The sequence below is a fragment of the Balaenoptera physalus genome, assembly GCF_965194825.1.
Source record: "Balaenoptera physalus genome assembly, chromosome: 14".
NCBI lineage: Eukaryota > Metazoa > Chordata > Mammalia > Artiodactyla > Balaenopteridae > Balaenoptera > Balaenoptera physalus.
The window spans coordinates 6,271,086-6,298,732 of NC_138893.1; the positions used below are offsets into that span (position 1 = coordinate 6,271,086).

At 38.4% G+C, this 27,647-nt stretch overlaps 2 protein-coding genes across 2 annotated transcripts in view; both read right to left on the reverse strand.

Annotated features, from left to right (window-relative positions):
* Positions 1-26,222, reverse strand: part of LOC309643134 (uncharacterized protein) — a 46,447-nt gene extending 20,225 nt beyond the window's left edge. The window contains exon 1 of the mRNA XM_082425632.1: positions 26,104-26,222. The gene's annotated coding sequence lies outside the window, so the exon portion shown is untranslated. The remainder of the gene's footprint in view (positions 1-26,103) is intronic.
* On the reverse strand, positions 2,072-26,296 carry LOC309643109 (uncharacterized protein). Its single transcript, XM_082425526.1, has 5 exons — positions 26,215-26,296; positions 23,988-24,032; positions 9,585-9,711; positions 9,223-9,318; positions 2,072-4,936 (listed from the first exon to the last, which is right to left on the reverse strand). Exons 2-5 carry the CDS (start codon positions 24,000-24,002, stop codon positions 3,000-3,002), a joined length of 2,175 nt encoding a protein of 724 aa, XP_082281652.1. The 5' UTR covers positions 24,003-24,032; positions 26,215-26,296; the 3' UTR covers positions 2,072-2,999.
* Between the last annotated feature and the right edge of the window lie 1,351 nt (positions 26,297-27,647).

The following is a 27,647-nucleotide window of genomic DNA, read 5'->3' on the forward strand; positions in this document are numbered from 1 at the left end:
ATGGTGAGAGGAGTTATACATTTCTTAATAAACAAATATTTGCTGTAGACTGGAACAAAGAAAAATTTCTCAGCTTAATTCATTAAGAATACATAAAGTTCTAGGACACTTCAGCATTTAAACTACTATAATAGGAAGTGGATGAATGGACCATGAGCTTTATCTTTTTTTTTTTTTTTTCCTACTGTGCTTAAAAGCTGCCTTGACCAATAGAAGAAAAGTGTGGAAGGCAGATATATAGTTTAGTATATTTGGGTATCATTAATTTTCTCCCCTTCAGAGAGCTCTTGAAAATGTACAGTATATTTTAGCTCTAACAAAAAGATACCTGAAAAGTGGCCTATGTTTTTGTTTCTCTTGTACTTTGTTGTTTCTTTCCATACTATGTCAGTGGTCATTTATTATGTTAAATGTAAATGCACTGATACAAGAATTTGAGCAAATGTCTAGCAGGCTCAGCACAATAACAGCTTCCGGTATACATATACCTGTCTCTTATGTGTGGGCTGCTTTTTTGTTTTGCATACACTAATTGAAGAGGTGGAGATCAGCCTCTGTCTTCTTTGCTGAACTTGAAATAGCTACCCATCAATGGAGGCGAGACAGATGGATTTCAGTGGGATGTTGTCATTATGAAAATCACACACCCTTTCCCAAATAATTAAAATCAGTAAAAAGACAAGAAAAACCAACCATCTGAATGAAAATTAATTTTACAAATGCAACATTTTAAGTCCATTAAAATAAAACAAGTAACAATGACAACAAAAGGATGGGAGCATGTCAAAAGGGCACAGGAACCAACCTGAAAGAGTTCTGTCAGGCAGTCTCTAAACAGCTGTGAGTACCTCGGCTGTTCGGTGGGCTTTCCTTGTGCCACAGATTTGTCTGGTAAGGTCACAGCAAGCACAGACGGACTGAGACTGCTATTACCTACACAAGATCACCATGGTGTCAGCTGCCTGCGCCTCCTCTCCCAAAGGATGGTGGCAAAGCAAATAGGGCCATATAATGGGCATCATGAGTGGCTGGGGTACTCTCTTACAGAGGAGCCAGTGCTAGACTGTAGCTCTACCCAAGGGAGACGGGAACAAGTTGCGAAGTCCCATAACTAACCGGAACCAGAGAGGCAGATGAGAAACTGTCTCATGGAAGCCTCCCACATAATAAGAGGTGAAAGAAAAGCAGTCTCGTGACAGCTCCCCATAAAATGTGTATCTGCCAAGACTTAGGTCAACGTGCAATTGAGTCTGGACTACGAGGCCTACACGGAGACACGCAAGATTTCCAGAGTACTGTGGTATAGATGTTCCCCTATAAGCTCCCAATGGTCAGAGCCAGAACAGTTTGAACAACAAAAGGAATAACCCAGAGAATAAAGTAAATATCCATGAGGCCATATTGATATAAATGATTGGATAAATGAGAAAGAATAAACTTTCCTTTTATAAGATTCCAAATAATTTATGCATACTCCCCCCACCTTCCAGGAGATGGAGCTTAGTTCCCCACCCCTTGAGTGTGGGCTTAGTGATTCACTTCCAAAGAGAAGAGTATGGAAAGGGAAACACAGTAACTTTATAGTGGAGAAATCTGGCAGACACCACCTTAACCATGTGATCAAGGGTAACATCACCAGGGTATAGTCAGGTTGCTATCTTTACACCCTCTCCTGATGCAATGAGGGTGCCTCATCTCTGTGGTATTCTTCCCCCAAATTCATAACCCCAGTATAATTATGAGAAAACCTGAGATATTCCAGAAAATATTTGACAAGTATTCTTCCTAAGTGTCAAGGTCATAAATAAGAAGTAAAGACTGAAAAACTGTCACAGACCAGAGGAGACTAAGGAAACATAAAAACTAAATGCAATGTAGTATCCTGGACTGGATCCTAGAACAGAAAAAGATCGTTAGTGGAAACTGGTGAAATCCAAATATAAGCCTTTAGTTACTAATACTGCACCAATGTTAATATCTTAGTTTTGACATATATACCAAGGTTACATAAGATGATAACATTACGGGAAACTGGGTGATAGTCTCTGGACTGTCTTTGCAATTTTCTAAGTTTAAAATTATTCGAAAATAAAAACATTATTTAAAAAAGCATGTGGATGCTGCGCAGTGTAGCAAAAAAAAAAAAAAAAAAAAAAAAAGCTACACTGACAGTTCTGATGCATCATTTGGGCCAGTACCCACTCCTCAACTCCCCTCTCCTCCTCTACACATTAAAAAAAAAAAAAAAGCATGTGGAATCATAAACCTCTTTATTAAAAATATTGTTCAATAGCAATGACAAATACCATATAATGAGGTCAGCAAAATGTTGGAGAAAAGGAATTAAAGTATAATATTTAAAATTTGCCAAATATAATAAATATATAGTGTGTTGAAAGGTATTAAGGCAAAATGATGTGGAGAACTCAGTGGGAATAATTTTTACTATACTAAGGGTATATAAAGTCTATACCCACTTATTCTAGAATTGCATATGCAAATCCAATACATGTATCAGTCCTGTGATGAAGCATATGCATACATCAGCTCAGTTTATATATGCTTAATTCTATGTCTTGATCAGTTAACTTATTCAAATTTTAAAGGACTTCCTATTTTTCAACATTCCATACACATATCAGAATATTGGCTTATATTCTATAAAATATTTCACATTACATCTGATATTAAAACTGTGATGATATATTATTTCTTTGTAATATAGTTTTTCATGTTAAGATTCCTCTAAATGGATTCTCTGATGTAAAATTTTTTGAAATCTCGTCAAATGCTAAAACATATTCAAACTGTCTACAAAGCTTCAATCATAGACTAATAATCTGATGTACAATTAGTTATAGCTACTTATAGAAGTGGATTTTTTAATGTATTTCATTATTATGATTCTTTGATGATCAATGTTTCACCTCATCAGTTCTTTGCCATACCATGAATTTGATTTATGAACTTGATTTTGGGGTTTTTGAGATTTAAAATATTTAAAGACTTCTTCTCCCAGGTGTGCTATCTGATGTACCATGGAGTTTGCCTTCTAGCAAGAAAGATTTCTTATATAGATTATACTCATAGTTCTTCTTTCCTTTTGGAATTCTCTGGTATTTAGTAAGGACCAAATTGTGGCAGAATGATGTACCACATTTATCACATTCACAGGGCTTCTGCCCACTGTGCCTTCTGCAATGTTCATTAAAACTTGATTTGTGACTGTAGGTTTTCCCACAGTCAGTACATTCATAGGGCTTCTCTCCTGTGTGTGTTCTCTGATGTACTTTGAGATTTGAATTGCTACTGAAGGTTTTCCCACACTCAGTACATTCATAGGGTTTCTCCCCAGTGTGTGTTCTCTGGTGCTCAACAAGGGAAGACTTGTGGCTGAATGTTTTCCCACATTCTGTACATTCAAAGGGCTTCTCTCCTGTATGTTTTCTCTGATGTACTGTGAGCTGTGAGTTACCACTGAAGGTTTTCCCACATTCAATACATTCATAAGGTTTCTCCCCAGTGTGTATTCTCTGATGTACAGTCAGTTTTGACTTTACACAGAAGGTTTTTCCACATTCAGTACACACATAGGGTTTCTCTCCTGTGTGTGTTCTCTGATGTTCAGTGAGTGTCGACTTGTGACTGAAGGTTATCCCACATTCAGTACATTCATAAGGTTTCTCCCCTGTGTGTGTTCTCTGATGCACAGTAAGTTTTGATTTTACATAGAAGGTTTTCCCACATTTAATACATTCATAGGGTTTTTCCCCTGTGTGTGTTCTCTGATGCACGGTAAGTGTTGACTTCACACAGAAAGTTTTCCCACATTCAGAACATTCATAGGGTTTCTCCCCTGTGTGTATTCTCTGATGTCTAGTGAGGTGTGCCTTGTTGTAAAAGGCTTTCCCACATTCATTACATTCATAGGGATTCTCCCCTGTGTGTATCCTCTGATGTTTTGTGAGGTGTGTTTTTCTGTTGAAGGTTCTGCAACACTGATTACATTCATAGGATTTCTCTATGTGAGTTCTCTGAATATGGCTGAAATGAGACTTCTTGTGTAAGGCATTCCTACACTCAGTAAACTCATAAAGTTTCTTCACTGTGTCAATTCTCTTATATTTAAAGTTCGAAATCTTAAATGCTTGTTCACATTCATTATATTCACTGGATTCCTGTCCTGTATGAGCTCTCTGACGTTCAGTGAGCTGTGCTGTCTGGATTACAGCATTCATATTTTGAGGATACTCATGGGGTGTCTCCTTTGATTGATTTCTTTGATGTACAATAATGGTTGAGGAGTAACCAAATGAATCACATCCAAAGGGCTTCTCTCCTGTATGTGCTCCCTGATTTAAAACTTTTGACACTGTGCAGGATTGCCCATGTTCATTGCTTCCAAAGGGCTTTTGTATATGAGTTTTCTCATATATACTGATGACTGACTTTTGGATGAAAGTGTTTTCATATTCATTACTGGGTTTTTTTCCACCATGGGATCTCTTTTGGCTATCCAAGTCTGCCTTGTAAAAGTGTTTTCCAGATTCATTAAATCCACAGTCTGGCTCCAAAGTTTGAAGCTGAACAAGGTATTCATTATGACTGATATCCTTCCCATTTTTATTATATTCATTAATTTCAGCAGACAATTCTTCAAGCTTAGTATTGAAACGTGACTTCCCACATAAATTACCTTCATCAGTCATCTTTCTTACACAGTTTCTATTACTGATCATTAATTCTGAAATATATTTCAAACTTTTCTTATATGAATCACATTTAGAGTTCACTTTTCTTGAACCTACAGGATTTATACCCATAGTAAATGCTTTTGCACATGAAGTATTTTTCTCATTAATCAGTGTTTTGTTTTTGATTAATATAAACTGACTGGATTGTTGGTCTTGGATGTTCTGGCCTCTCCAGACTTTTTCTAGAACAGAGGAAAATTAATCACATCTGATGAATCTTAAGTTAGTTATGAATTGGCTCTACAATTGTACTTAAATATGATTAAGTTTTGGCTTCAGGCCTAGTCTCCCAGGAAGAAAATGCAAATGCCTCTTAATTAGTTGTGTTCTGTCTATCTACCTACCTACCTATCTATCTATCTATCTATCTATCTATCTATCTATCTATCTATCTATCTATCTATGTCAAAGACCCTTTTGTAGTATTAAAAGAGGGGAGAAAATAGGCACTAAATACAAGTATTTGGTTTCTCCAAATGTGACCTTTAATGCTAGGTAAGAAATAAGCAGACCAAGTGGTGATCCTTGCAACAAGATCAAATATTTAATAGCTTTATTTTGAATGCTGATACAGTCATTTCAGTCTATCAGAGTTATTTAATACCAAACATGTGCTAATCATGAATTCCCATTTTTTTTCCAATTTCAATATTCTAACTTACCTTTTTATGCAAAGAAGTCTTACTCCTGCAATAGTGTTACTTCTTAACTCAATTTTATATCTTGGTTAACACATCTCTGATTTTTATGAATTTTAGTAGGGCAAAAAAAGGTTTCTTTCTCAACTGACTCCTCTATCAATCAATTATATAATCATCGAATATATAGTTCTGTTACACAAGAACATTAGGAAGAGAAAAATAGAAGAACTTATCTAGTAGCATTATAAGCAAGGTGAGAAAAAGAAACTCATAAATCAACATATGCAATTTTTAGTAGACCTCCTAAGTGTAAATGGAAGACAAGAAGTGAGAGAACAATAACAACATCTAATACAAATTAACACATAACTGATTTAATCCTCACAACCTTTGAGATCAGTTCTATGTCATCCTCATTTTACAAATGAGGAAACTAAGGTATATAAAGATTAAGTAACTCGTCTAAAGTCATACAGCTAGAGTAGTAAAGAACAGTTCCTTGAAAGCAATTAAAACTTGAACTCAAAATTAAAGATTTAACAAAACTATTAATACAATGAAGTACCACCTCACACCGGTCAGAATGGTCATTATTAAAAAATCTACAAATAACAAATGCTAGAGAGGGTGTGGAAAAAGGGAGCCCTCCTACATTGTTGGTGGGGATGTAAATTGGTGCAGCTACTATGGAAAACAGTATGGAGGTTCCTCAAAAAACTAAAAATAGAGTTGCCGTATGATCCAGCAATCCCATTCCTGGAACTATATCCAGACAAAACTATAATTCAAAAAGACACGTGCACCCCTATGTTCACAGCAGCACTATTCACAATTGCCAAGACATGGAAACAACCTAAATGTCCACTGACAGATGAATGGATAAAGAAGATGTGGTACATATATAAAATGGAATACTACTCAGCCATAAAAAAGAATGAAATAATGCCATTTGCAGCAACATGGATGGACCTAGAGATTATCATACTAAGAGAAGTCAGTCAGAAAGTGAAAGACAAATACCATATGATACCACTTATATGTGGAATCTAAAATATGACACAAATGAACTTATCTACAAAACAGACAAAGACTCACAGACATAGAGAACAGACTTGTGGTTGCCAAGGGGGAGAGGGTGTAGGAGAAGGATGGGTTGGGAGTTTAGGATTAGCAGATGCAAACTATTATATATAGAATGGATACACAATAAGATCCTACTGTATAGCACAGGGAACTATATTCAGTGTCCTGTGATAAACTGTAATGGAAAAGAATATGAAAAAGGATGTATATATATGATAACTGAATCACTGTACTGTACAACAGAAATTAACACAACATTGTAAATCAACTATACTCCAATAAAATAAATTTTTTTAAAAAATTAAAGATTTAAGGTTTCTGGGGAGGCAAAATAAACTTTATTAAAAGATCTAGGGACTTTCCTAGTGGTCCAGTGGCTAAGACTCCACGCTCCCAATGCAGGGGGCCCAGGTTTGATCCCTGGTCAGGGAACTAGATCCCACATGTCACAACAAAGAGTTCGCATTCCGCAACTAAAGATCCCGCGTGCTGCAACTAAAACCCAGTGTAGCCAAATAAATAAATATTTTTTAAAAAGATCTAGATATATATCAGGATATTTAAGAATATGGATCAGATGGAATTTAGCATGAGTTTTGGGCAAATAGAGAAAAATAAAATTAGATTAGGAAACACAGGGCCATAATGATAGTCCTTATAAAAAAGAATTATAAATTTTGGAAATTATAGTAAGCATATTTATCTTCTTAGGCTAGTATCAAGATAAATTAGACAATTTTGGTAATCGAATCTGACAAATGAAATAAGAACCCAGGTATGTGATAATATGGTTCTGGTTTTGGTTAAAATTCATGACAACTGAGCACACTGAGGGAACTTAGGGGAATAAGAACAAATAACAGATAATGAAATAAAATTTATAAGAGAGAATGGCAGAGATGGAAGTTTCAAGATGACTCCATACCTGCAAAGAGGAGGATAACAGCCTGATGAATAAAGGGGGAATATGGAAAATGAGTAGACATTATAAAGTGAAATATAAAATGGAATATAAATGACTTTAGTCTCTGACATTCTGAAAATCAATGAAGTGGTCTACTAGAGCTGATCTTCAAACAGGTAAAACGTTGATTTAAAAGGCAGAAGCAAGATAAGACAGATAAGAGGCAGCACAGAATAGTTGTAAAGAGTACAGTCTCTGGAGCCAACTTTCTTGGGTATGAAATCTAGAGGTACCACTTATTAACTGGAGGACCTTGGGCATGTTACTTAATCTCTTTAGACTTCAGTCTGTTTACCTGGAAAAACAGTAACAGTATTTATACCAGGGGATTGTTGTGAGGAGTAGATGAATTAATATGTATAGACTGCTTAGAACGGTGCACATTGTAGGCTATAATGCAAGTGTTGATTATGGTGACTATATCACCACCAACTTTGGAGTCATAAACCTAAGAGAAGCTTAAGCCTTGAAGATGGATTAATCACTTAAAAACATCTGAGAAGAGCAGAAGGTATAAAACAGAGCCTTTACAGACATCTTGAATTGAATAAATGATTGCATACATAAAAATGTACTGATTTAATTAATGTTTACTGTATGCTGTATAATGAGCACTGGTGTTGGCTGGTAAACTAGACAGACAACAGAAGGGTAAATATTTAGGAAAGGTGAGTGTGATCAAATTAGTTCTGCTCACCAAAGGCAAGTTTAGGGGTATTTTAGAAAGGGTTTTGAGTGCTATCAAATAAAGCACAAAGGTACAGAAAGTAACTATCAATTTGGGCACACACACAAAAAAAACAGCAATGAAATCTTAACAGCAGGTATAAAAGAGAAAATGAACTGTGAGTCAGGATACAGAAAAATATGAGGCATTTTACCACAGAAGGAAAGAGGGAATGATTAGGGAAACTTGGAGGAGCACAAAAATCATAGATGTTTAGTAATTTCTAAAGAAGGTATCTAAAAATGATGAAAGTCAAAAGGAGTATGTGAAAATGAGAGGAAATCTGGCAACTGAAAGTGCTACAGAAAGAGAGGAATTGTGAAGAAGTAAAGATTCAAGATGCAGTAACCAAGAATTAGATTTGTGTAACGTCAGACTGCAAAGTTTCTCTATAAACATTAAGCATAGAATGAACACACCCTTTGAGAAGGGTGATATTTCAAGGTGTTAATTTAAGTATTTTAGCAATGATGGCTGGATAATCCTCAAATTTTGAAAAGGTATGAAGTCTCTAAAAAGAGATTTCCAAAAATGTTTCAAAGATCTTATACTGGGTTGAGTAATGTCTCCCCCAATTTCATGTCCACCCAGGATCTCAGAATATGACCTTATTTGGAATGAGGGTCTTGGCAGATGTAATTAGTTAGGATGAGGTCATACTGGATTAGGGTGGGCCCTAAACTCAGTATGGCTGGTGTCCTTAAAAGAAGATGACACACAGAAGGCAGGCGACGTGACAATGGAAGCAGGGATTGGAGTGATACAGCTATAAGTCAAGGAGTGACAAGGATTGCCGAAACCACCAGAAGCTAGGAGGAGGCAGAAAGGACCCTCTCCTAGAGTCGTTGGCAGGAGCATGGCCCTGCGGACACTGATTTTTTACTTGTAGCTTCCAGAACTGTGAGAAAATAAATTTCTGTTGTTTTAAGGCACCCAGTTTGTGGTGCTTTGTTACCACAGCCCTAAGAAACTAATGCAGATGTTAAACAACTCACTGTCCATTTGAGATCTAATTTCCACTAGCTTCCATCCCTTTGGTACACAGTAACTCACCTGGAAGGCTCTGGTTTGAGAACTCTACCTCTGTTATCCACGGCTCTTCTCCTTGCTCCAACTGGGAGATCACATCTGGTTTGGGTATAAGACACCCTGTCAACGGGAAATGACACAGGACTCTTATCTAGACACTTGAGCTTCATGGAGCCTAAAGACGGTCATGCATGATGAGGGTGCTTATTTCAACCTTGGCAGGGTAGCACCTCTCACCAGAGGCGAAGACGCTGACATCCTTTCTAGAGCCCCAAAGCAATTAAGAATTTTTGAACCCAAACCCTTAACACTAAAAACAATTCAGCTCTTCAGAGGTTTGACATGTTTCACCAACTCCAGGAACTTACACAGGAAGCTCCGCTTACCCACTGAGACCAGGTTGCTGTAGTTCTCCAGCATCACATCCCTATACAGGATCTTCTGAGCTGAGTCCAGCCACTGCCACTCTGCCTGGGTGAAGTTGATTGACACATCCTTGAATGATACAAGTCCCTGTAACAGTACATTTTGTTCAGTCTGAATTGTTAACAATTGGAGAATGTGAAAAATATGTGTGAGGAATAGAACTTAAAAAAATATTTGATGCATACCATATATGCTGTTTTCATTTTTATGGGAGAAATAGATACCTTATCAACATGGTGATTAACTGCTGAATAAAAAAAGCTTCTACTGAGCTAACTACTCTGTACATGGAAACATTCTAATTGCTCAGAAAAATCAAGAACAATAAGCTTATATTCTAGTAGTAAAGTAGATATACAAACATCTATTTACAATAAGGTATTAAAAGAACTATGTTAGAAATGCTTACAAAGTATAAAGTATAGGGTCTTCCCTGGTGGTGCAGTGGCTAAGAATCCACCTGCCAATGCAGGGGACACGGGTTCGAGCCCTGGTCCCGGAAGATCCCACATGCTGCTGAGCAACTAAGCCCGTGCGCCACAACTACTGAGCCTGCGCTCTAGAGCCCGCGAGTCACAACTACTGAAGCCCGTGCGCCTAGAGCCCGTGCTCTGCAACAAGAGAGGCCACCGCAATAAGAAGCCTGCGCACCACAACGAAGAGTAGCCCCTGCTCACCGCAACTAGAGAAAGCCTATGCACAGCAACGAGGATCCAACACAGCCAAAAATAAATAAATAAAATAAGTAAATTTATAAAACAGAAAAGTATATAGTGTAGACATAAAGGAAGGAAAAATTAGTTCCATCTGTTATTATGTGGCTGTTATGAGGCTGAAAATCTTTGAGTAGTTGTATTATGCAGAAATACGCATTAGCCTCCACATGGTCAAATGCATTTTGTGTGCATTTAAAATGTATTTTAAAAGTTAAGTCCAGGGGAAAGCAACTAGCATAGTTTGCTAGGTCAACAGGGTGAGGGGATATGGTAAGATAAAGTACTCAACAGGTATTCAAGGACCAGACATGGAATAATTTTGAACCAGTTCCTATAAATCCAAACATCCTTTGATCACCACTCCATCATTTGAACTGATACTGTTTGTACGTATTGTACATAAGTACATGTAATGACAATCCAAGTATTTAATGAAGCTTAATCACGTTCTCAATTTTAGATAAAAATTTAATATAAATTGTAATATCTTCTTCAGAGACCCTGATGGATAGTCTTGCATATCTCCTGGGATGTCCACCTTCCATTCTGAAGACCCCCACTCCAGAAAATGTGAAAACAGTAAAAAGATGTGAATAAGCCCTGGCCTTACATAACTTCAGATTTAACATTCTAGAATGGTGGTTCTCAACTCTGGCTGCACATCTGAATCACCTTAGAAAATATATAAACCAGACTCTATAATGCTATTTTTTTAAAAGAAAAGTTTGAAAGTTGTCAAACACACAGAAAGACTGCAAAAATAAAATGTGTACAAAGAACACTCGCATACCCAGATTCACTTGTTAACGTTTAACCCCACTTATTTTATCATTAGCATGTATTCTCTCTTCCTCTTTACCTATAAACACACGTTTGCTAACACACACTCACATTTTTTTTCTGTACTATTTGAAGGTAAGTTACATACATCATGGCCGTAAATATTTCAGTATGGATTTGCTAAGAATAGAGATATTCTCCTATATAACCATGGTACCGCTATCAAATTCAGTATATTTAACATTGGCACGGTACTTTTATCTAAGTTACCTTTCTTATGTCAGTTCTGTTAATTGACACAATAACCTCTTTTATAGCACCTCCCCCTTCCAAAACAGATCCACTCTAGGGCAAAGTATTGCATTTAGTTGTCATGTCTCTTTAGCCTCTCTTGTTCTGGAACATTTCCACAGCTTTTGCCTTTTATGACATTGGCGTCTTTGAAAAATACGGTTCCCCACTCTTTCTAAAAATGAGAATGTTCATTTTCGACTTGTCTGATGTTTCCTTGTGGTTAGATTCACGTTACTTGATCTAGGTTGGAAAGTGCATAGGTGATGTTGTTCCCTTCACAGGTATCCTATCTACAGCATATGCTGCCACTGTCCCTCAGTGGAAATGCTAATTCTGCCCACTCGGGCAAAGGGTCGTCCGATTTCTCCACTGTATAATTACTGCCTTTTTACCTCCCTTGGAACTAATAAGCAATCTTTGGGGAGATTTTAAGACCATGAAAATCCCCCAATCCTCATCAGACTGTCCACTAGATTTAGCATGAATTGATGATTCTTGCCTGATATGATCTTCACTATGATAGATGCAAAATGCTGCTTTTCCAGCTTCTGTACTCCTTCCACATTTACCAATTTGCCCTTAATCTACCATAAGCAAGAAACCTCCTTTCTGCCAATTTATTATAAGTATAGACTCACAAATTCCTATTTTTCCCAGTGGGTTATAATTCATTATTGTACTTAATTATTTTGGTGTTCAACTATCCCAGAAGCCCCTTCAAGCTGACATGCCCTGTGATTACTTTGAATACTTCCTTACTTTAGGGCATAACATGATGTCCCAAGCTCATCTTACACCCATCCTGCCCCAGCTCTGGAATCAGCCATTTCTCCAACGAGTCCTGGTTCCTTTCAGTGGGGAATGGTATTAGACACCAAGCTCTGGATGCTAGGTATGTGCCACAATGCTGTTTTTTATCCCTCACTTTTTCATTTGGATTTTCAAATTTAAAGAAAAATTGAAAAAACATAAAATGAACACTTGAATAATCACCTAAATCCTTTTTGCAATATTTGCTGTATCACTTTCTACATATAATTATACCTTTGGCTGAATCACTTGAAATTTGCAATGATCGTGAGATTTCATCCTTCTATACATCAGCATGTATGTTCCTATACATCACATTCACACCTAAGGAGATTAAGTTAATTCAATAATATAATCTAACACACAATCCTAATTTAAACTACTCAATTGTTTCAAAATATTTCCCCAAACTAGAATTCAATCCAGTCTCACATATTACACTTAGTTGTTATGCCTATTTTATCTTCTCTAATCCAGAAAACCAGACTCCCTATCTTTTTTCATTTGTATTGATTTTTTAAAAGAATCCAGGCCAGTTGTCTTGTAAAATATCCCATATTCTGGGTTTGTCAGATTGTCTCCTTATAGTTAAATGCAGATCAGCTTTTCATATTTTGGACAAAAACGTAACAGGGGTTATCACATACCTCTTATTGAAACATACAGGGGAACTAAACACCAGATTGTCCCTCTATTGGTAAAACTGAGTATGATTATTTAGTTAAAGTGGTGATCACCAGCAATCTCCATTGTAAAGGTACAGTTTCTCTTGTAATTGATAAGTAATCTGGGGAGAGTGAGAGGAAGCAACACTTTAAGACCGTATAATTAATTAGCCTGTTCACCTTCAACCTTTCAGTCACTGGTTTTAGTACCAATGGATGATTCTTGCCAAATCAATTATTACTGTAGGGCTTGTAAAATGGTGATCTTCTTATTCTCATTCCTTCTGTATTTGCTAGCTGGCATTTTTTCCATAAAGAAGAGCTTTCTTTCTTCTATGCCTCTTCTGTATCACTAGGAACTCATGAAATTTTTTTGGTTGTTGTGTAATAATCCATTAAGAGTTATTCTTTTTGATGCTAAGCTGTCTCAGTATGGTCAATGGTGGCCTTCTATGTCCTTTTATCAAGCATTTCAGTACATTCTTGTTTCTAGTATAAAATGATTTTCCAGAATGACTTTATACTTCCCATGTCCCAGAGTTAGGTTTCTTTTAGTGGGGAAGAGTATTTGGAAATCAAGATCTAGCCACTAGGTGTGCAAAAGATGGGTTACTATTCCTAGGCCCTTTCAGAAGCTACAGCAGGAAAATATTTATTATTATTATTTTTTAAATCATGCATTCATATTGAGTCCTCCAATTTAAATCCAATAACAATTTCCCCATTCCATATCTGTAATTTCCCTCTAATAGAACCCTGGTTCTCAACTACTTCAATATATTTACCCATTCATTTGATACAAAATAGTTTTAGAATTATAATACCAATACCAGATCTACTAAGTAAAGTTAAAGATTTCTTTGCAGTTTTTAACTTATTTAACTAAAATAATTCTAGACTTAGAGACAAGTTGCAAAAACAGTACAGTGAGTTCCTGTATACTCTTCATCCAGTTTCTCCTAATATTAAGATCTTAATTAACAAAGTACAATGATCAAAATTAAGACATTAACATTGGGGGAATTCCCTGGCGGTCCAGTGATTAGGACGCCATGCTCTCACTGCCAAGGATCCAGGTTCAATCCCTGGTCAGGGAACTAAGATTGAGCAAGCTGCGTGGTGTGGTCAAAAAAGAAAAAAAAAAAAAGAAATTAATATTGGTATGCTATTAACCTATAGCAAACTATAGTCTTAATTTAGATTTCACCAGTTTTTCCATTGATAGCCTTTTTTTTGTTCCAGAATCTAATCCAAGATTCCACACTCCAAGCAGTTCCTTGTTTTTTCTTGTCTTCCATGACCTTGACACTTTTGAACAGCTGGTGACTATGGTTCCCACTGCTGGGTGCATAATGGGCATTGATAATTTGGCCATGTGCAGTACTGAACACCATCACCACTTCAAGGGGTATGCACCCTAACAAAGTCAGATTTAAGTCATTATGGAAGGCTGGTGCATTCCTGACTGCCTCCAGGGTTGCCCAACCCATGGCACACTGTCCAGCAGAAAGCATACTGCATACTAGGTGGGGAAAAAGACATTATTTTGTTAACTGAGGACCTGCTGCAGACAGAAACGTTATAAACCACTCTTCCACAATTTAAAAGCCTGGTTTGAACGGTCAAAAAGGCCTCTGGGGCATGGAGACTGACAGTGGATTATCACAGGCTGAATGCCATGCCAGATATCATCACTGTCACTGAGACAGTGGCAGCCCATACCAGAGAACCGTACACTGTTATTCTCAGTCCTCATGTGGGATGAGGATAAGGACCATTTATATTCACATGGAACAGCCTACAGTATATTTTCACCATGCTTCTGTAGGGATACCGCAATTGCCATTCTATACGCTCCACTGGGGGATGCTTGATGTTCAACAAGCCCAAGTTCCCACAGAAGTTTTATTTATATATTTTTGTTAGTTTTGGGGGTTTAAATTTTTTTCCAGCTTTCAGGTATAATTGATAAATGAAAATTGTATATATTTTCTGATATACATATACATTGTGAATGATTCCCACAATCAAGCTAATTATCACATTCATTACCTTGAATACAGTCATCCCTCAGTATCTGTGAGGGATTGGTTCCAGGACCCACCCCCTGTACCAAAATCTGTGGATGCTCAAGTTCCTTATATAAAATGGCATAGTATTTGCATGTAACCTATGCACATCCTTCTGCATACTTTAAATCATCTCTAGATTACTTATGATACCCAATACAATGTAAATGCTATGTAAAGGTTACCAGTGTGCAGCAAATTCAAGTTTTGCTTTTTGGAAATTTCTGCAATTTTTTAAAAAATTTATTTATTTTATTTATTTTATTTTATTTATTTTATTTTTGGCTGCGTTGGGTCTTCGTTGCTGCATGTGGGCTTTCTCTAGTTGTGGCGAGTGGGGGCTACTCTTCGTTGCGGTGTGCAGGCTTCTCATTGTGGTGGCTTCTCTTGCGGAGCACGGGCTCTAGGCACGTGGGCTTCAGTAGTTGTGGTGCACGGGCTTCAGTAGTTGTGGCTCGCGGGCTCTAGAGCGCAGGCTCAGTAGTTGTGGCGCACAGGTTTAGTTGCTCCGCGGCATGTGGGATCTTCCCAGGCCAGGCCTCGAACCCGTGTCCCCTGCATTGGCAGGCGGATTCTTAACCACTGAGCCACCAGGGAAGCCCTCTTCAATTTTTAAAAGAATATCTTCGACCCACGGTTGGTTGAATCCACAGATGTGGAACCCATACTTACAGAGGGCTGACTCTGTAGTTACCTTTTTTGTGTAGCGAGAACACTTAAGATCTACTATCTTAGCAAATTTCAAGTGTATATTACCATATTATTAACTATAGCAACCACGCTGTACGTTAGACTTCCAGAACTTACATATCCTGCATAAATGAAACTTTATATCCTTTGACCAAGATATCATTTCTCCTAAACCCCAATCCCTGGCAACCAACTTTTTTCTCTCTGCTTCTATGAGTTTAACTTTCTATCTATCTATCTAGAGTTTAACTTTCTATGAGTTTAACTTCCTATCTATCTATTTCACTTAGCATAATGTCCACTAGCTCCATCCATGTTGTCACAAATGGCAGGATTTCCTTCTTTTGTAAAAAGCTGAATAATATTCTATTGTATATGGAATTTCTTTATTCATTCATCTGCTGATGGACACTTAGATTGCTTCAATATCTTGAATGTTATGAATAATGCTTCAATAAACATGGGGCACAGATTTCTCTTTCAGGTACTGCTTTAATTTCTCTGGGCCAGAAGAGGGATTGCTAGAAGAAGACGTATGGTTTGCAAATATTTTATCCCATTCCATGGGTTGCCTTTTCATTTTGTTGTTTCCTTTGCTGTGCAGAAGTGCTTTTTAGTTTGATGCACTCCCACTTGTCTACTTAGGCTTTTGCTGCCTGTGTTTTGGGCGTCATATTAAAAAAATCATTGCTCAGACCAATGTCAAGAAATGCATGGAATCTATAGATTCCTTTGGATAGTATAGACATGTTAACAATATTATTCTACTAATCTATGAACACAGAATATCTTTCCATTTATTTGCATGTTCTTCAGTTTCCTTCAGCATTTTACAGCTTTCAGTGTACAGAACTTTCACCTCCTCGGTTACATTTATTCTTAAGTATTTTATTCTTTTTAATGCAATTGTACATTGTTTTCTTAATTTACATTTGCAGATTCAGTGTATAGAAATGCATATAATTTTTTAAAAATAATTTATTTATTTATTTATTTTTGGCTGTGTTGGGTCTTTGTTGCTGTGCGTGGGCTTCCTCTAGTTGCAGCAAGTGGGGGCTACTCTTCGTTGCAGTGTGTGGGCTTCTCATTGCGGTGGCTTCTCTTGTTGCGGAGAACAGGCTCTAGGCATGCAGGCTTCAGTAGCTGTGGCACGTGGGCTCAGTAGTTGTGGCTCGCGGGCTCTAGAGCACAGGCTCAGTTGTGGTGGCGCATGGGCTTAGTTGCTCCGTGGCATGTGGGATCTTCCCGGACCAGGGCTCGAGCCTGTGTCCCCTGCATTGGCAGGCGGATTCTTAACCACTGCACCACCAGGGAAGCCTGCATATAATATTTATGTTGATTTTGTGTCTTGCAACTTTCCTGAATTTAGCTCCAACACTGTTTTGGTGGGGTCTTTAGGGTTTTCTATACGTAACATAATGTCATTTGCAAACAGAAAATTTTATTTCTTCCTTTCTGATTTGGATGTCTTTTATCTCTTTTTCTTGCCTGATTTCTATGGCTAGGACTTCCAGTACTATATTGAATAGAAATGGCAAAAGTGGTCATCCTCGTCTTGTTCCTGATCTTAGAGGAAAAGCTTTCAGCTTTACAACACTGAATATGAGGGTAGAAGTGGGCTTGTCATATATGGCTTTTATTATGTTGAGGTACATTCCCTCTCTACCTAATTTGTTGAGAGGTGCGTTTTTTTTTTTTTTTAATCAAGTAAGGGTGTTGAACTTTGTTAAATGCCTTTTCTGCATCTATTGAAATGATCATATGACTTTTTTGTTCATGTTGTTAATGTGGTACACCACATTGATTTACATATGTTAAGCCACCCTTGCATCCCAGGGATAAATCCCACTTGATCATGGTGTATGATCCTTTTAATGTGATATTGAATTCAATTTGCTAGTATATTGTTGAGGATTTTTGCCTCTGTGTTCATCAAGGATATTAACCTATTGTTTCCTTTTCTTGTAGTGTTCTTGTCTGGCTTCAGTATCAGGGTAACACTGGCCTCGTAAAATGAGTTTGGAATTGTTCCTTCCTCTTCAATTTTTGGTAAGAATTTGAGAAGAACTGGCATTAATTTTTCTTTAAATGTTTGGTAGAATTCACCAGGGAAACCATGAAGCCCTAGGCTTTGTTGGGAGGTTTTTTATTACTGTTTCAATCTCCTTATTCATTATGGATCTGTTTAGATTTTCCATTACTTCATGATTCATTCTTGGTATAGTGTGCTTCTAGGTATTTATCCATTTCCTCTAAGCTATCTAATTTGTTGGTATATAACTGTTCATAGTAGTCTCTTACAATCCTTTGTATTTCTGTGGTATCCATTGTAATGCCTCTTGTGACAGTTTCTAACTTAAAGCCTATTTTCTCTGATATAAGTATAGCCACTCCAGTTCTTTTCTGGTTACCATTTTCATGGATTTTTTCTCCCATCCCTTCACTTTTAGCCTATATGTGTCCTTAAAGCTAAAATGAAGTCTCTTGTTGGTAGCATATTGTTAGATCTTGTTTTTTAAAAATCCATTCAGCTATTCCGTGTCTTTTGATTGGAGAATTTAATCCATTTACCTTTAAAGCAGTTATTGATAGGTAAGGACTTACTATTGTCATTTTGTTAATTGTTTTCTGACTGTTTTGTATTTCCTTTGTTCCTTTCTTACTCTCTTGCTGACTTGATTTTTTTTTTTTTTTGTAGTGCTATGCTTTGAGTCCTTTGCCTTTTGTCTATCTACTAGAGATTTTTCTTTATGGTTAACATAAGGTCTACATTAAACATCTTATAGTTAAGATAGTCTACTTTAAGCTAAGAACTTAACTTCAATCACATACAAACTGGAACGCATGTAGGGTCAAACAAAAGTGGCAATGGATCCCCACAGAAGTAGTAAACATGAGCAAATCCAGTCTCAGAAGACTGACAGAGTGGGAGGGGGATCGGAACATTAAACTTTCTTCTTTTCATTCCTTTGCTGTTCCTAGATGACAACACCCTGGAAAGAATTAGCACAGCTGTGGCAAGAGGAGGCAAACTTAAACAATGGTAGATTTATCATCCCAGAATAAAGTCTCTTTCAACTTGCAATTCCACTGTAATGGCCTGGCCAATGCATAATAACTTGGACCTTCTTCAAGCTATCATTGGGTCAAATCACTCGGTGACTCCCTTGATACAGGTCCAGATGCAGGCACGCTCTTGAGTCCCCTGCTTTAATATTACCTACGTTGTGACAGGAAGAGATCCCTATACCAGAATGGGTAATACTGATCTGCAATGGCACAATGGACCAACAATTTTCCCTTCCTGAAACCAAATGGCAAAAGTAGATTGAGACAGTATATAACTGGACTAGTCAGCATTATGACAACAAATCCTCATAGGTGTCATCTGCACCCCTCCAGGTTATGTATTATTTTGTGGACCCCCAAAGGCAATAAAATAACTGCCCCTGGTGGGAAAGATCGTGTTGCCTCAGAGTCTTAGGGCCCACTGTCCATGTCAGCAATCACATAGAGGGCTAGAGGGGACTCACTCTGTTAACCCACTGCATAGTGGCTAATGGCACCTTCCCAGGAACACAAACACTTAGTTCCATTCTGCTGTTCGTGCCCTCATACCTGGCATAGGCATAAATGGAAAAAATGGTATACAACTTGCCATTGACTACTGCAGAGACAGCTAATGCTATAAAACGAGCAAAGAGATTTGAATAGACATTTCTCAAAAGAGGGTACTAATAACAAGCACATGTAAAGACGTTCAACTGCATTAGTCATTCAGGAAATCATGTCAAAACCACAATGAAGGGGCTTCCCTGGTGGCGCAGTGGTTGAGAGTCTGCCTGCCAATGCAGGGGACACGGGTTCGAGCCCTGGTCTGGGAAGATCCCACATGCCGCGGAGCAACTAGGCCCGTGAGCCACAACTACTGAGAGTGCGCGTCTGGAGCCTGTGCTCCGCAACAAGAGAGGCCGTGATAGTGAGAGGCCAGTGCTCCGCGATGAAGAGTGGTTCCCGCTTGCCGCAACTAGAGAAAGCCCTCGCACAGAAAGGAAGCCCCAACACAGCCAAAAATAAATAAATAAATTAAAAAAAAAACAACCCCACAATGAAATCCCATTTCATACCCACTAGGATGGCTGTAATCAAAAAGATGGACAATAACAAGTGTTGTTGAGGACTTAAGAAATTGGAACACTTGCGCATTGTTGGTCATAATGCAAAGTTGTACAGCCCGTCTATTGAACAGTTTGGTAGTTCCTCAAAAATTTAACCATAAACTTACCATATGACCCAGCAATTCCATTCTTACTCCTAAGTATATATCCACAGAACTGAAACCATATGTTCCTGCAAAAACTTGTATATAAATGTTCACAGCAGCGTTATTCATAATAGCGAAAAGGTGGAAACAACGCAACCTAAATGTCCATCAACTAATACTGAATAACTAAATTTGATATATCTGTACAATGAAATATAAGAGCCATAAAAAGGAATGAAGTACTAATACAGGCTATAGTAATGATGATTCTTGAAAACTTTATGCTAAGTGAAAGATGCCAGACACAAAAGACCACACATGGTGTGATTCCACCTATATGAAAAATCTATACAGACAAAAAGTCAATTAGTGGTTGCCTAGGACTGGGGGGTTGAGGGAAAATAGGAAAGTAATTGCTTATGGGTGTTTCTTTTTGGGGTGATGAAAATGTTTTGAAATTAGATAGTGGTGATGGCTGCACAACTATGTGAATGTACTAACAACCCACTGGATTTAACACTTTAAAAAGGTAAATTTTACAGTTTGTGAATTCCACCTCAATTAAAAATTATTTTTAAAAAAACAATGTAAGTTTTCCTACATACTAATTTGGAAAGATCTCCAGTATATGTTCTTACATGTAAAAATTAAGGTAAAGAACAAGGTATTATATGGTGTGTGTGTATCCTTTCGGGTAAGATGGGTGTACAAATAAATACACATACGTCAAGTTGGTGGAAGCCCTTTGTGCTGAACACCAAATCATCCTAGTTAAGGTTGATGACAACAGGAAACTAGGGGAATGGGTAGGCCTCTGTAAAATTGACAAAAAACCCCATAAAGTTGGTTGTAGTTATGTGGTGACTGAGAACAAGTATGTCCTCAAAGAGTACTTCAGATTCAAGAAATGAACAAATAAAAAACTTGGCTCTGGGCTTCCCTGGTGGCGCAGTGGTTGAGAATCTGCCTGCCAATGCAGGGGACACGGGTTCCAGCCCTGGTCTGGGAAGATCCCACATGCCACGGAGCAACTAGGCCCGTGAGCTATAACTACTGAGCCTGCGCGTCTGGAGCCTGTGCCCCGCAACAAGAGAGGTCGCGACAGTGAAAGGCCCGCGCACCGCGATGAAGAGTGGCCCCCGCTTGCCGCAACTAGAGAAAGCCCTCGCACAGAAATGAAGACCCAACACAGCCAAAAATAAATAAATAAAATTTAAAAAAAAAAAAAAAAAAAAAAACTTGGCTCTTGTTCCTCAGAAAAAAAAACCCATCGTATACGCACACACATACATATATATGTGTATTTACACGTGTCTATGTATTCACACATATATACATACAAATACACATAAGAATAGAAATATACATTTATGTATACATATATTTATCTATCTAGATATAAAATCATATTTACTTGTCTCTGCACTTTAATAAAAATGGAAAAATACACATACAAAAATTTCTTCCCTATAACTAGAAGGGGTTATAGGGAAGGGGTTGCAGGGATAGGGACAGACACAGGAGGGAGAATCCATCTTGTGTATCTATATATATTGTTTATATTGTATTGATTTTTCCAGTGTGAATACATTACCTAATCCATACACACACAGAAAAAAATACATATAAAGAAAAAAAAGCCCATGATAGCTTGGTATACAGCAATGGCTGGCATCACTACAGCAAATGTACGTGTCCTCTTCTAGCAGAGTATCTGGAGAACACTATCTCCATCTGAAAATATAAATCCTAGATCCACATGCTGAAATTTTAGGTTTTCAGATATTTGACTAGCCAGAACACAGTCTTTCTGTTTGTAATCATCAGCTTCTATATTATATACAATTTAATAACTGATAAAATTGGAATTAAAATTATCATTAAATATTTTAAAAATCATAAGTCTTTTAAACACACTGATGCAAATACATTTGAAAACTTAAATATACAATTTTTAAAATAAATATGCATCAAAAATTGAACCAAAAGTTTAGAAAACCGGAAAAAAAACAGTAAACCATCTAAGAAATAAAATTAGTAATCAAAATCTATCCTTAGGAGGTGTAGAAAAAAACACTCGGTATAATGGACACTCAAAACTTAAGGCATAGGAAGGAACTTACCTAATGGGATAATGGGTGTATACCAAAAACCTACAGAGAGTATCTTCATGTTTGCTAACAATTCCTGAGTTATCTCTGAAAATCAGGCATAAGGTAAGGATGTCAGCTATCAGGCAGTAAGACCAGAAAAATGGTAAGAAAGGACAAAATGAACTTTAAAAAAAAAGGAATTAAAAACTAACGGAGTAAATTACAATGCCCAGAAATAGATGTATGCAGACATGGTAATACATTGAATGATAGCTGTGGCATTATAATTCAATGGGGAAAAGATTAATAATGAGTTGGTGCAATTGGCTTTATGTGTTAAAAGGTAAAGCTGGATTCCTTCCTCATCTATCTACAATAATGAATTCCAGATTGATTCAAGGCTTAAATATTTTTAAAAATAGTATTAATATTAATTAAATGAAAATAAAGAAAAATAACATTATCTTGGGTTAGAGAAGAATTTTAAAATAAAATTCAAAAGGAAAAAAATCAAATGGAAAAGATCAAAAGATCAGCCTACATAAAAATATAACTCTCATAAGGCCAAAGCCACTGTAGATATAAACGTCAAGGGACAGACCTAGAGAAAATATTCACGCAAAAAAATAATAGACAGGGCTTCCCTGGTGGCACAGTGGTTGAGAATCTGCCTGCCAATGCAGGGGACACGGGTTTGAGCCCTGGTCTGGGAAGACCCCACATGCCGCGGAGCAACTGGGCCCGTGAGCCACAACTACTGAGCCTGCGCATCTGGAGTTGTGCTCCGCAACAAGAGAGGCCGCGACAGTGAGAGGCCCATGCACCGCGATGAAGAGTGGCCCCCACTCGCCGCAACTAGAGAAAGCCCACACACAGAAACGAAGACCCAACACAGCCAAAAATAAATAAATAAATAAATAAATAAAGTGTAAAATTTAAAAAATAATAATAATAACAGACAAAGAATTACTGTCTAAAATATATAAATTTATTAAAAATTAATAAATATAGAAAAATATAATTAAAAAATGAAGTCATTCACAAAAGCAATGAAAAGCCAATAAAATATGTGATATACAAGCTCGTCAGTAATCTCAGAAATGCAAATTAAAATGATGAGCTTTTCTTAGAAATTAGATTGGCAGTAAGTCTAAAGTCTGACAACACCAAGTGCTGGCAAAGAAGCAGGGTAAGTGGCAGTCTTATGTACAGTGCCATAGTCTAGCTGAGGGAAATATTTATGCAAAGCCATTTTAAGGGCACGTAGACCATTTAGCCTTCTTCCAGATATTCTAGGTCTTACTGCTGGACCAAGCAAGACCATTGGAAAACTGTCTATTCAAACTCTGTAATGGACTGAATGTTTGTGTCCCACCCCCACCCCCAATTCATATGTTGAAACCCTAATCCCCAACATGATGGTATTTGGAGATGGGGCCTCTGGGAGGTAACTGGGTCCTTAAGTGTTGAGCGCTCATGATGAAATTAGTGCCTTTAGAAGAAAAGACACAGGAGAGCTTGCCCCTCTCCGCCCCCTCTCTCCACCATGTGAGGATACAAAGATAAGGTAGCCATCTGCAAACTGGAGGAAGGCCCTCATCAACCAACCAAATCTGTTGGCACCTTGACCTTGGACTTCCCAGACTCCACAACTCTGAGGAATAAGTGTTGCTTAAGCCACCAGTCTATGATGATTTGTTACAGCAGTGCCAATGTTTTAGTACTCTAAAAGACTCCTCTCTGGGTTCTCTTTTGCTGTCAGAAAAATCAGAGGCCAATTTGCAGCTCGACTTTGATAACCCTGGTACATTATGGGACCTGCATATATCATCTATACGCTGACTTTGCTCAGCTATTGACCTGATACTCTGTAGTTTCTCTGATGTTGATTTTCACGTATTTCAATCTTTCTATTTTAATTCCTGTTCTTTTACAAATTGCACAAAGTCCATTGTAAAAGAAAGTGGGAATAAACAACTCACCTGTGATTTGTTCATTTCCTGCTGCTCTTGGAAAAGTGAAAAGAACTGTAAAGGTACAGATGGGGAAAAAGGAGAGAGAATGAGGTCCTATGCAACCCAGGCTGCTGCGCAGCTCTCAGAGTCAGCTGCCTATCATGCTTCACACCGCAGCTGCCTACAAGGCTCCTGTCCCTTTAACCCTAAGGAGCGCAGGACAGACCCATATGTCTACGCTGACTCTGACAGGTCACAGAGAGCTTAGAATGTGATTTTTCATTGGATGAATGTATACATTTCTTACTACTTTATAAAGAATTCATCTTTCCCTCCCACTGACTGAAAGAAAAATAACAACAGAGGACTAATTAAACAAAGTACAATACAGAGAAGACTGTGCCTTCACTAGAACTAACACTGCAAAAATAATTAAATTAAATCAGGCAAGCAAGCAAGCAAGCCCTGGCTATATTGTTTTTCTGCATTCTTAGTGACAGTGTTTGGCCCTTAAGTTAGAAAATCCTCATCAACATCTTCTGGAAAGGGATGGGGTACTTTGTTTACTCTAACTTGGTTTATCAAAAGGATCTTTTAATAAAAAAAACTTGATGTGACTTAATTGTTAAGAGTGGACAGAAGTGAGTTCTTTGGGCATGCCACTAATAAATTGTGACACTACACAAGTCACTTATTCTCTAGGACCTTTTTTTTTTCACTTCTCAAATAAAGGCAAAACAAAAATCTTCAAACTCCCTGTACATTAACTATTTGATTTTTTTACCATCAGAATTAAAAGAGCAATGGTGCATCTCTGTAGATTGTGTAGAGAGTAAACACAGAGTGAAGGGAGTGGGCTGATTAGGGTGGGCAAGAGGGGCAATTTCCCCTTCTATGGGCAGTGATTCCTTTCCCTGGACTGTGCCCTCACAAAGCCTCCTCTGAGGTGCCCTCAGCTGTGCTGCCTGCCCCCTGCTCATGCTGCCAGCCTCATCTCAGTTCTGAAAGCTGCTCACTGGACAGTATGCAATGGCTTCTGAAGTAACGACATCACCCAAGCCTTGCTCATTCTGTGTAGGAGGACCAAGAATTACTTCTGCCCAGGAAGTTCTAGGATATAGTCTTTCTTGGGCCTCTTCAGCCTCTGTTCTGAGCCTCTGGTGAGAGGTCTCAGATGGAGGGTTAATCTTCCAGGCAGGGTTTCTGGGGATTGTTCCTTCTCATCTCAAGAGCTGCTTTGTTCCAAGAAAGCTGGCACCAAGACCAAAGGGACAAGTTAAATTTAGTTGAAGCTTTCAAACAGGCCCCCAATCTGACCCTTATGGAACATACATACTTTCTCCAAGATTCATGGGCTGGGTCATGTACAGACTCAAAGGCCTCCAAGAACAAAGGCTGGACAAGGCAGACCTGGCTCAAAACCTCAATTGGGCTGCCTGGTCCAAGGGCTCAAAAGAGTCATGAAGAATCTCCAAAACACAAGGGCCAAGTAATGATTTAGTCCACATGTATTTCACAATTATTTCCTTGGGATCTGTAAAGACACATCAGGGCCCAATGCTATGAATAATGATGCTGGGTTTTAGGCAGGGTGGTTTATTAGAAAGAACATGAGATGAGCAGAAAAAAACAGTTGAAAAATCAAAAGCTAGATTCCCACCGCTGCCGGCTGTGTGATCTTGGGTAAGTCACTTCACCTCACCAAGCCTCAGTGGTCCCCTCTCTTAACATGAAGACAGTTAAGCCTACCTCAAAGATGGTTGTTAGAAATGAAAAGATATCTTATGGAAAAAAGCAACGTGTGTGTGTGTGGTATATACACTACATTTACAGCGCAGAACTGCATGAGTCAGGTATTACTAATATTCTCGTTTTGCAGAAGACAAAACTGAACCTCCTGCAGTTAACTGTCATTCCCAGGGTTGCTCAGTGACAGCGCTGGGACTTGAACCTCGCTCCCATTACTCCAGCCAGCGCCCCCCTCCCGTAGCCGCACATTCACGCACGTACTCTGCAGCCTGCTCGGGGCCCGGGCCCCCGCGTTCGTATTGCAGACGCCGGCCCCTTCCACTGACAGAGGAGCCCCCGCCCAGCCGTCCCTCCTCCCGGCCAAGGCCGCCCCGACCCGCCCCCTGGAACTCACGTGCCAGAGGTCCCGCCGCTGGGTCCGCTGGACTCCTCCGCACCGCCGCCTCCGACCGCCCCTCAGCCGCTCGGGCACCCCTCGGCCCTCGCCCAACCCTTCCGGGATCACCCTCCACTCCCTCGTCGGGCTGCACAGGTCCCTGAATAGCGTAGAGACTCGGCAGCGCCGGAACCGCCTCCCGAGGGAGGCTGTAGCCTGAGGAAAGACAATTTACAGCTACAAGCGGAAGTACGCATGTGCTAAAGGAGCCCGGAAGTCCAATTCCAGGGTAAAAACTGCACTTCCCATAATTCCTTGCTCCCGCACCTTTGGGCAATATGGGAGTTTCTCTTTCAAAGGCTCTTGTTACCTGGCGCCCAGGTTTTCTAAGCACCGCCAGGTTATAGATTAGAACGTGACTTTACTGACATAACACCCAGGTGCAGTGCATGGTTCTTGATTGGATCTGGCTTAAATTGGATCTGGCTTAAATCAGCTGCAAGAGATTTTGGGAACAAATAAGTGTAATTTTTACTTATTAAAATTGAACTGGTTATCAGTGATACAAAGGAATTATTGTTATTTTTAGATAGTCTAATAGTATGCATTGTGGTTCTGTAGGAAATGTTAATTTTTAGAGATGTAATACTTAACTATTTAAAATATTGTGTGTAAAAAGTTATGAAGAGCAAATATAGCAAAATCCTAAGTGCTTAATATAGGTAATGAATCTAGATATTCATTTTATTATTCTTACTACTTCAACAAAAAACAAACAAAAGAAACTGGGTTCTACCTACAACCAGTGTATGTGTGTGAATAACCACATATTTTAGAACTAGTTTTTCCCATGAAAAAAATACATTTGACTGGATGTATTCTTAACATAAATCTACAACCATTGTAGTATATTTATTCTTTAATGCTGATTTTTTGCTTCTTGCATTAACTTGTATATTTTAAATTCACGGTACATTCCATGATGGTGGTGGTATTATTATCTATCTTGTTATGACATCAGACTTTTGTTCCTAAGTTATGGATTCTCTGCTTTTAATTTCATTGATTTCTGCTTTTATCTTTCTTTTTTTAAATTTGTTTATTTTATCTTATTTTATTTTTGGCTGTGTTGGGGCTTCGTTGCTGCGTGCGGGCTTTTCTCTGGTTGCGGTGAGCAGGGGCTACTCTTCCTTGCGGTGCGCAGGCTTCTCATTGCGGTGGCTTCTCTTGTTGTGGAGCATGGGCTCTAGGCGCGTGCTTCAGTAGTTGTGGCACAGGGGCTCAGTAGTTGTGGCTTGCAGGCTCCAGAGAGCAGGCTCAGTAACTCAGTAGTTGTGGCGCACGGGCTTAGTTGCTCCGCGGCATGTGGGATCTTCCCGGACCAGGGCTCGAACCCATGTACCCTGCATTGGCAGGCAGATTCTTAACCACTGTGCCACCAGGGAAGCCCTCTGCTCTTATCTTTATTTTCTTTTTTCTACATGCTTAGGTTTTATTTTGTTGTTCTTTTTCTAGTTTAAGATGGAAACTTTATTTTCTAATATGAATATTTACTGTTGTAA

Excerpts from the sequence above, each read along its gene's own strand:
- LOC309643109 (XM_082425526.1), bottom strand. Across the intron at positions 9,319-9,584 it reads CAGCAACCTGGTCTCAGTGG|GGTGTCTTATACCCAAACCA; the intron begins GTAAGCGGAGCT and ends TCCCGTTGACAG. Across the intron at positions 4,937-9,222 it reads CTCAAACCAGAGCCTTCCAG|AAAAAGTCTGGAGAGGCCAG; the intron begins GTGAGTTACTGT and ends CCTCTGTTCTAG.